A 9,622-nucleotide genomic window follows, 5' to 3' on the forward strand; every position below is an offset into this window, starting at 1 on the left:
ATGCATTTTGCCCTGCTGGGTATCTGGATTTATATTTTAACTCCAAGTCATAACCTAAAGACAGAACTTGTCAAATAAGCATGCGCAAGACAAACACCTGCTTTGACATCACCAGCAAGGGGCCAGGCTACTTTTAAGGCAGAAGCTCGCCTGCTACTAGCTGCAACTCTGTGCTCTGGAGAAATACAGGGTTTCAATGGGAAGAGCTGTCACACCCACACATGTCTGATGAAAGTAATAGAGCAAGCCACATAGGTGCCAATGAGTGTAGCTATAAGTTATTTATTCTGCAAAATAGAGGTATCTTCTATGGAGTTGAACACTGGAATCACAGCATTATGAACCGAGTTATGGAAACATTATGACAGCACACACACTCAGGCGCGCACACACACACACACACCTACACACACACACACACAGCCTTTGTACAGGCCCCTACTCTTGGATTATCCAGAAAGGGAGCCCTCTCTGCAACTTTATTTGTCATAACTTGCAGTGAGGGTTGCATTCAAGATCCCTTTCTGTATTCACGGGGCTTCCAAGGGAAGGAGGTGGGTCAGGACAGGATGCATTGCACAGCCAGCACATGTGTGAGCACGCTGCACAGGCACCCTGGCCCAGTGTTCAGCACATCCTGGATAGGAGTTAACTCTGCGCAGAACACAGCTGTTGGCTGGAGCTCTCTCCTTCTTGCCTCAGTCTTTGCTCACAGAGCTGAGCGCAGGATGGCTGCAGGAGGCGCATCGCCAAGTTAGGACACAGTCAGTGCTCCCTGCTCGCCATGGTCCATGTTCCAAAGCCGGTAGAACTCTGCAAAGTCCACGTAGGGCTCAACTCGCCCATCTTCATCCGGCTGGAGCGAGTGGGTGGGTCGGGAGCGAAAGAGACCTCCGTCTGAACTTGAGCTGCTACTCTGTGTGTGCGTGTTAGTGGACTGCAGAGTCACAGTTGGGCTCTGACTGTGAAGAGAACAAACATGAGAATCTTATTTTTTTTTCCAGCTGATGCTTTGGACATGAAAAACACCAGTAGAAATGCGAAGTTTTTTTTCCCCACAGATCAAGCTATCCTTCACAAACAGATAAAAGAAGTTGTAGTCCCTCTCTCAGAGCATTAGCTGGGTTCAGAACTGCGTGGAATTGATGAGTGCCCAAGCTGTCTACCTCACCTTTAACTGCAGGGCCTCAAGTACAAACAGGTTTCTGAAGAACATAGAAGAGGAAGGAGGGGGGAAAGAATAAAAAAAGGCAAGGTATGCACTCTGCTGGCCTCCCCACACCCATGCAGGATGACCTTTACGGGAAAAGCCTGGCAGCAAGAAAGATCTCTTCTTGTGTGACTTGTGTTGTGGCCAAAACAACTCCGGTGTGTCAGCCTTGTTTTTTCCTGGAAGCTACAAGAACACAGTAACCAGAGAGCTTCTTTGCTCTGCAGCATGTACATGCTCCACTCTATGCCAAAGCCTGAACTGAAACCAGAGCCATCAGCATGAGCCTGCAAGGTGGATCCAGATGGAATCCAGGTTTAATCTTTATTCTTCCACCCTGGCTTCCACCTCTGAGCGAGCCAAATTGTGCAGCACAGCTTCTCTGGTAGTTATACAGGTGACCTGCACTGCCCCTGCTCCTTACTAAAATGCTCCCTCCATGCACAGCAACCAATACACTTAGCACCCAAGACCCAAAGAGAAGGGCTGCATGCTGCCAGAGTGCTCTTGGTGACTGCAGCAGCACCTTCCAAGGCACGTTTCTCGAGCTGGTTTCAGCTGCTTGCTTTACTCATTCCCACTCCTCACACAATTGCTTTCTAGATAACACATTATGCTGGTTGTGAATACAGTGTGATGCTGCAGTCAGGAGGGCCATACCACAGATAAAGGAATTAGTGACAGGTAACTGACAGATGTCTGTCTGCTTTTCAATCCCATTACACAGTGTGAAGTGCAGGGAAGGATTATGGCTATCACAAGAGCATGATATTTACTTAGTGAGGGTAGGGGTAGCTTCATCCAGAGTAGAGCTGCTGTGGGCACCATTGACCATCTGGCCTTGGGAAGGCATGACGAGGGACAGCGTGACACTTGTCTTGCTTGTGCTTTGGGAGCTGGAATATGGCACAGAGACTGGGTAGACACGGCCTCCTGAAAAGGGAAAAAACAGAATTATAAATCCTGTCAAGACATGAGTGACTGGGCATGCACAGGGCCAAAGAACAGTCAAAGGAAGGGCCAAAGATTCCAAGGAAAGAACTTGCACTTAACTAACTTTCTTAAATGTTCTGCATTTTGTCAAATTGTCTGCTTCTAGGGCCTGGAGCCTGGGGCAAACTCCGTAACAAAAAAATGCCTGAGCATCTTTTCTCCTAATATTAAGTCAGTGCTGGATCAAGAGACCTTATCTTCCACCCTCCACTTTGTTTTGTTCCCTCCCCAATATACCTTGTGTTGGTGTCAGTGTGGGCTGGCTCATCTCACCCAGGGGGTACCCGAAATTCCTCACAAGCAGTGTCATGTCTTCATGTCGAGGACAGAACTTGGACCGTTCCCCACCACTGGCAAAAGTGTCACAGTGGATCCGCTTAACCCGGTCCACTACTGCTTGTGCCACTGCATCCAATGATGTTTGCTTGGCAAACTCTGTGGCTATCATGGCTGCAATTTCCTAAGTGCACACACACACACAAAAAAAAAAAAAAAAAAAAAGCAGGAGGATGTTTCAGAGAGGATTCTGTAGATTCTGTAGGAATCCTTTTCTAGACAACTTGCATAAGATATTTTACAACAGCTCATCTGGCTATTGTGCTTGCCAGTCTCACTCAATGCTATTTGCCTTTGTACCTTGAATCATCCCATTCTCCTTAAGGAACGTCTCCTAATGGACAGAGAGCTGCCTGGAACAACTGGCTTGCAAAGCAGCGCTTTCATTATTACAGACTGGGATGAGGGAGCACAGGCATCCAACTGAGATGGCACTCACAGGACAGATGTGGAAGAAAGTCTGCACGAGAGCAGCTGGTACCACTGGGGTAAGCCAACAGCCATGGGAACACTCACCTGATTGGCCTGTCCAGGCCCATGAGCTGCCTCAAGAGCTTTGTAAAGCCCTTCTGACATCAGCACCAAGAAACCAGTCACGCCATCCAGCGAGAACCCTCCATGGATTTCAGGCTCTGCTATGATGGGTTTAGATTTAGCAGCACTGGAAAGAGATAGCAAATTTAGTACTTAACAGTGAGTAATAGGTGAGAGTGGAGGGCCATGAAGAGAAAGTGGGACTGAAACCACAAAGTTGAGTTTTTCTAACCTGAGCAGTTCAATATCAGTATAGCCATACTTGACTTTGTAATCTCCAATGCGCCGAGTGCTTTCCTGCCCACGAATAGTTCCCACTTGTTTTATTTTCCCTGCATCCAAGCCTGCCAGATTAAAGGAAAAGAAAAAAAAAGAAAAAAAAAGAAAAGCTCGTTGACTTTTGGGAACTTTGCAGGATTTCTTGTGGTTCCACAGTGAGGAATGAGAAAAGAAATATTCACAGCTAAGGAGAATTACAAGACAAAATAAGATGTCAAAGAATCATTAGGAACTCGACAGGAAGAACGCTTTACTCTGTTCAATGGGGCACCTTCTCATTATTTGTATCCCAGGAAGGAGAGAGATGCACACACCCTGATATACACACCCTGAATGCAATGGCTGGCTCTGAGACAAAGCCCATGTCCTAATCCAAGGCCACCAGCGGCAGCTGGCCTGGATGCACACGTATTCACTGAAAAGACGGTGAAGCATCTGTGCCTGTCAACTCCAGACTGTATGATAGGAGGAGGAAAGCCAGACTGAGGGAAAAGAAAGAATGTGAAGGATTCTGCTCCATTTCTCTTTCACCTGCTATTGAACCCTGCTCCTAACTTCCATATGACAATTTTCCTAATATGCTGTTTTGGGAGAGAAAAAGGAGAGCTATCTGTAAAAGAAAACAAATTTGCCAACCGCTCAAATCAGTACTGGCTACTCCTAAAAGCTAAGACAGTGAGTAAATAAGTATTTACCTCAAAAAAAAAGAAAAAAGCTTAAGAAAACATGCCTCTGCTTCAGTGACTAACTCTAATTTGGCAGGGGTTAGGAAGGCCCATCTTGAAAGAGGTCCTAACTGGGACCATCTGGGAGCAGCTACTATTTGAGATAGGACTTGGAACAGACAAGCCACTTACCTGGTCTGTTCTGCTGATTCTGGTGATTCGTCCCTGCTTACACCTAGAGCTAACAGGCAGAAAATGTTGTTTTGAGATTTTATCTAGGGATGACTGTCCTCAGTACAAGGTGAAGGCAGGGGTCCAATTGAAATTCTCCAAGATAAACCAAACCTCACTGCACAGATGGCTCCACACCTACCCCAGCAGTAAGACACAACTCTGCCATCTGCTGCAGACCAAAGCTGACTCATCAACGTGGCCTGGCTCATTTGCCAGCTCACAGCAGGGGGATACATGCTATCGACAGACGCAAACACGGGGAGGCTCGCAGCATGCCAGAGGTTCTCTGTCTAAATCACAGTTCCCTCCTGGAGCACTGAATGAGCTGCAATGTGCTGGATTGACAGCAATACAGGTATAACACCTCTCTCTCCCTCCCTCCCCCAGTAAAGAGGCAGCACAAGCTGCACCATGACAAACACGACTTCCACTGTATCTTATCACTACCCTTCAACCTAGCCCTACAGCGCCCTCCTCTGAGCCCCAACAGAGCCTGTGCACACTGGCTTGTTCCACAGGTGCTCTCCTCTGTTGGGATCACCAGTAGGAAAGTCACTGCTGTGTCAGGTTAAGGCAGCAAGTATATCTATCAGACCCCTGTTCTGCTACGGACTGCACCTGAATTCTGCATCGTTCTTCTGGTAGTGGAAAGGCAGTTGAAAGTTCTCTTTCCCTAGACCTTCATATTCGTTTTTCTATTTCATAGTACATACCACTATCACAAGATTATGGGGGGGGGGAAGAGAAAATGGAAGAAAAATGAAATGCAAGATAAGATCTTGCAGCAGAAAATTACCACACCAACAGCCTTACTAGATAAGAATATATCTAATAGGTGAAGATAATGAAGAATGCCAAATTAGCCCTAAAGAAAAAAAAAATGCACCCACGGGACATAAGTATCTCAGTAAGAAGAATTTGGTATTAAAAACCACACCAACGATTTGGGCTAAACAAAGAAAGAAAACATGTCAAATACAGTAAAGAAAAAGGGAAATGGCCTGAAGCAAAATGTCCATATTGGACAAAGCTCAATAGCTACTGATACGACACCAGTAAACATCAGTGTTTGGCCGGTTCTGTTTGAAACGTAGCTGCTTTTTTGCAACAGTTTGTACAAAGGCATATTGAAATGCACCATCCCAAGGGTGAGACATCAGGCAGAACTCAACCCAGCATAACTGTGGTTTGCCTCCAAAGGGGCGGTCACACACTGTCCTTCCTGCTTCTACCCTCTAGCTGTGCGATTCTGCTCCTGCCTTCAAATCGACTCTAGCAATCACGCAGCTGGAGGGCAAATCAATTTCAGTTTGGCAGCCGGACATGAAACTAACTCTCAAAACGTGGAAAAAAAAAAAGATAGTTTTCTGTTGGTTCAGCAAGCTGAACCGACTCGCTTGGTAACCTCACAGCAGCTAGATTTGCAGAAAAAGAAGGCACTAAACTTGTAATTTGAAACCACAGCCCACAAGGAGTTGCTTTTTGTGGCCAGTTATTGTTTCCAGTGGCTGGAGTCATTCCCAGTAATACAAATAAACTGAGCCATGAGATGTTCTCAGATAAGAGCATGAAATCCAATACTCACCCAGCTGAGAGAAGCGAAAAAGTTCATCCTCGTTCTCTGTTGTATGGTCCACATTGAGTTGAGTCACCTGCAGCCCATCCACTGTGGACTTACACAGCAGTGCCCGATTAGTACCTGCAGTAGAAGCAGTAATATGAGACACCAGACAGCTCTACCGTTAAGAACATATCCAAATGATGAGAAGAAATGGAAAAGAAGAATAAGGAAGGAAAAGAAAAGCAAGCCTTGTGTACTGTCTTATCACAATCTCCTAAAAGTAGCCTTGCTCACAGCATACCAGGCCTGCCAAGCAGTTCTTCATTCAGGCCAGGGCTAGTACCTCAAAAGAAGGCTCTCCACTTCTCATTGAACCTGCACTACTGCCTCACAATCCATTTTCCTCTGTTCTTTGGAAATACACATTATATGAGCTAATATTTGCAGATATAAAGACTTAGACTGATTTCAGCAACTGCTGTAAGTTATAAGCTTATCACTTCATGGCCACAGACCAAAAAAATGCCCCACCAGTTCCAAATATCTTTCCCTTCCTAGAACTGCAGCCATCCTCAGAAATGCCACGACTGAGAGGCTGACAAAGAACAACTCACCCACATTGGCGATATAGAGCTTGTTGTTGAGAACAACAGCCACAATAGCCATGGCTCCTCCAGAGATCTCCTGCTCTACAACCTTCAATCTCTCCACAATCTTCTGGTACTGAGGAGGCAACTGGTGGTGAGGGACACCCTGGAACACAAGATACCACCTGAAGCCTAAATATACAATCCACAACATAGAAGTCACAGCTGGAATTCGAATGCTGAAAGGAGGGAATTGTCTTATGCAATCTTGCCATAAGGCTGAGACAAAGAAACATCCTAACAAATAACATGGCTCTGATAAGGTTCTGTCCAGTTCATCTGAAAAGCAGAATCCACATCTGCCCAGATGCCATGCAAATTTGAGGCCTTGTTTGTTATCTGTGTCATATGACTTTATTCTGGAAGAGCCACATGCACAGAGGTGAACTCTCATCTCTGCATCACGTTCAGTTCCTCACCCTTCTTCTGAGATGACTAATAATGAGTCTAAGTAGGGCCAGTAAGAATACAGTGGGAATTGGACCAATACACCTGCTTCATTTCACACAAGTGCCCAAAAGAGAACTAATTTTCAGTTACAGCCTCCCTTGGACCAGACTGACTAGTGTCTCCAAGACTTATCTAAAAATCTGGAGGGAGGGACCTCCCACAATCTTTGTTGGTAAGGCTACCTTACCTCTGGTAGTTGGGACTGCAGGCTGGCCTTCTCTGCCAAAGCATCATCAATGGACTCCAGGAAACTCCTCTCTACCACATCAAAAGCCTAGGAGAGACCATAAGAGAGACTGAGATCTCACCTAATATCTGCAAAGCTTTCAGGCTATCCATCCCCACCCACCAAAACTGCCTCACAAGAGTGACTGATCACTGTATAGACATTCAAGGATCACTACTACATCACACCTAAGAACAGTTATTTTAGTGCAATTAATTAGCAGCTTGTACAAAAACAATCTGCAATACTCAAAACAGGAGATAAAAATATACAAGTTATGTTCAGAGTGATGTCAGAGACCTGTCTGATTTTGTGTGTTGATTGTAAGAACTTATTTATTGTCACTCAGGAAAGTATGCTCACACTCCATCTCCCCACACATTAAGTATTCTCTTTTACTCACTGTTATCTCCTTCACAGGCTGACTTGTCCCTATACGTCCAGTGAAGACAGGCTGCAGCTTCCCACAGAGCTCTCAGCAATGCGCTGACTGAGCCAGGGGACAGATGGGTATGAGGTGTGAGCGAAACAAAGCACTACAGCTGCTCAGGAGGAGTGCTATCTCAGCTATTGGCAGATGTTCCCAATCCTCTCAGAAACCAGATGCTGTTCCCTTGGTGGTAAAAAAGAGGAGGTGGGTACTGTGAGAAGCAGCAGCTGTTTTCAGCCAAATCTTATCTACCTGAAGCAGAACCCGGCGCACATCAGCATCACTGTGATCTGCATGTAGCTGGCCCAACAGCAGTTCTGCAGAGAGCCTCTGACCCACAAAGTTGGTGACTCGGTTGCCATCATAGCCATTGAAGACACCATAGAGGTAGCAGTTGTTCTCACTCCTGTCAGAGAGGGTAGGAGGAAAGAGGTCACAGATGTCTGGAGAAACTCATTATGTGTGCCTTTTTTGTGTCACAGACAACTCCTGCACACTCTGGCCCCATCCTGTACTCCCAAGTCCTACTGTGACAAGCCAAACACTGCTCTTAGCTGCCCCTGTGTCTGCTATGGTCTTTGTCCTGCATGCAACTCACTCACCTGAATTTTAACCAATTATCTTCCAAGGGGTGACCCTCCATCCCCTTGCCATCTGCACTGTAGGAACGGTTTGGAGCCGAGCCCACTCCAGAGAGATGACAAGATGGTAAGTCATCTGTCCAACTGGGCTGCTGCTCCTGGAAGAAAGGAAAAGAAAAAAGACCAGTCCAAACAGCCTAAAATGAGGACTCAGGTTCAGCATGGGTAGCAAGACCATCCCCACCCTCTTCTCAGCCTCTCTCAGCTTTGTTAAACAGAGAGCACACCACCCCAGGCAGTAACTTCATATTCCCTGCCACTGCTGGATCTGTACCACTTACCACTTTCTTTCCCTCTGAAGCTGAGCTCTGGCTGCACCTCCAGCTCTTGCTAACAAGAAATCAGAACTAAAATTTGCACCCGAGTTTTACACTTGGCACAGCACAGCACTAGCGATCCATTTGGTGAACCAGACTGCCCCACACCTGTGGCACAGGAGCACGGGGAATGCTGTGACTCCCTGCTGGAGTACCTCCACCCAGGAAAAGAGGGCAAAGGTCCTGTCGCAGCAGACAGTGGGAGAGGAACCCTGGGGGCTGCCGGCCGCCTGTCACACGCTGCACACACAGGCATAGGGCCTGCCAAGGCCTGCCCGGCTGCCCCACTCCCACAGCCCAGGCACGGCCCCTCTCAGCCACCTGCCGCCCCCACCCCCTACTCACTTATGCCCCACTGCAGAGCGGGGGGGGGGCGGAGGGGGGCAGCACAGGGAACAGACACCTGAGCATGCAGGATTCCCCCTCCGCCCAGGCCGGGCTGCCCAGCAGGGACCCGCTGCCCTGAGGCAGCACCACAGAGGACAACGACCCACCACCACAGGAGAGGCCCCACCGCCACCCCCTCTTCCCACAGGGCGCCGCGGTACGCGGGCGAGAGGAAGGCCTGAGCCCCCCTCACACACATCTCGGGAGTGCGTGTGCACGGAGGGGGGGGGGGAAGATGCCACTCACACTCTGCAGCAGACTCCTCCTCTGCGCCGCCATCTTGGAGCAGGCCCGACCGCCTCCCTTCTCCCCCCTCCCGCGCCGCCCTTCTCCTCCAGAGCAGCCGAGTCCGCCGGCAAGAGCGGCCGCTCCCTCCTCCCCTCTCCCCGGCGGCGCGCGCAGCCAACCGCCGCGGCACGCGCCGCTTCCGAGCCGGGGCGCGGCAGCCCGCCCGCGCAGCCCCGCCCCTTCCCCTGGGAGGGCGGCCGTTGGGCGGGGCGGGAGGTCGCGACTGGAGCGCATGCGCGCGCCGTCCCGTTTCCCCCCCCCCGTCTCCCCCCTCCCCTTCAGCGGGAGCGGCGGTTGGCCGCAGCTGGGCGCTCCTGTGTGTTTATCTATGTTCATATGAGCGAATAATTATTAATGTATTACATACTACTAATTAATTCATATATTTTATATATATACATATAGATATGTGTATGTATGAATA

At 48.4% G+C, this 9,622-nt stretch overlaps 1 protein-coding gene across 1 annotated transcript; it reads right to left on the bottom strand.

The window, feature by feature from the left end:
- Window positions 1–272: 272 nt before the first annotated feature.
- Window positions 273–9,218, bottom strand: TAB1 (TGF-beta activated kinase 1 (MAP3K7) binding protein 1). Its single transcript, XM_062587774.1, has 11 exons — window positions 9,157–9,218; window positions 8,168–8,304; window positions 7,818–7,971; window positions 7,097–7,183; window positions 6,427–6,565; window positions 5,837–5,950; window positions 3,306–3,417; window positions 3,056–3,200; window positions 2,441–2,663; window positions 1,987–2,143; window positions 273–962 (listed from the first exon to the last, which is right to left on the bottom strand). Exons 1-11 carry the CDS (start codon window positions 9,187–9,189, stop codon window positions 755–757), a joined length of 1,509 nt encoding a protein of 502 aa, XP_062443758.1. The 5' UTR covers window positions 9,190–9,218; the 3' UTR covers window positions 273–754.
- Window positions 9,219–9,622: the final 404 nt, after the last annotated feature.

Source organism: Rhea pennata, chromosome 1 (assembly GCF_028389875.1).
Source record: "Rhea pennata isolate bPtePen1 chromosome 1, bPtePen1.pri, whole genome shotgun sequence".
Lineage (NCBI taxonomy): Eukaryota > Metazoa > Chordata > Aves > Rheiformes > Rheidae > Rhea > Rhea pennata.

What these genes read in the sequence shown, in the direction of transcription:
- TAB1 (XM_062587774.1), bottom strand. Translation starts at nt 9,189, where the DNA reads ATGGCGGCGCAGAGGAGGAGTCTGCTGCAGAGT. An exon ending in TTTTCGCTTCTCTCAGCTGG is followed by an intron (nt 3,418 to 5,836) that starts GTGAGTATTGGA and finishes TTAATCTGGCAG; the next exon opens with GCTTGGATGCAGGGAAAATA. An exon ending in ACTGATATTGAACTGCTCAG is followed by an intron (nt 3,201 to 3,305) that starts GTTAGAAAAACT and finishes ATCTCTTTCCAG; the next exon opens with TGCTGCTAAATCTAAACCCA.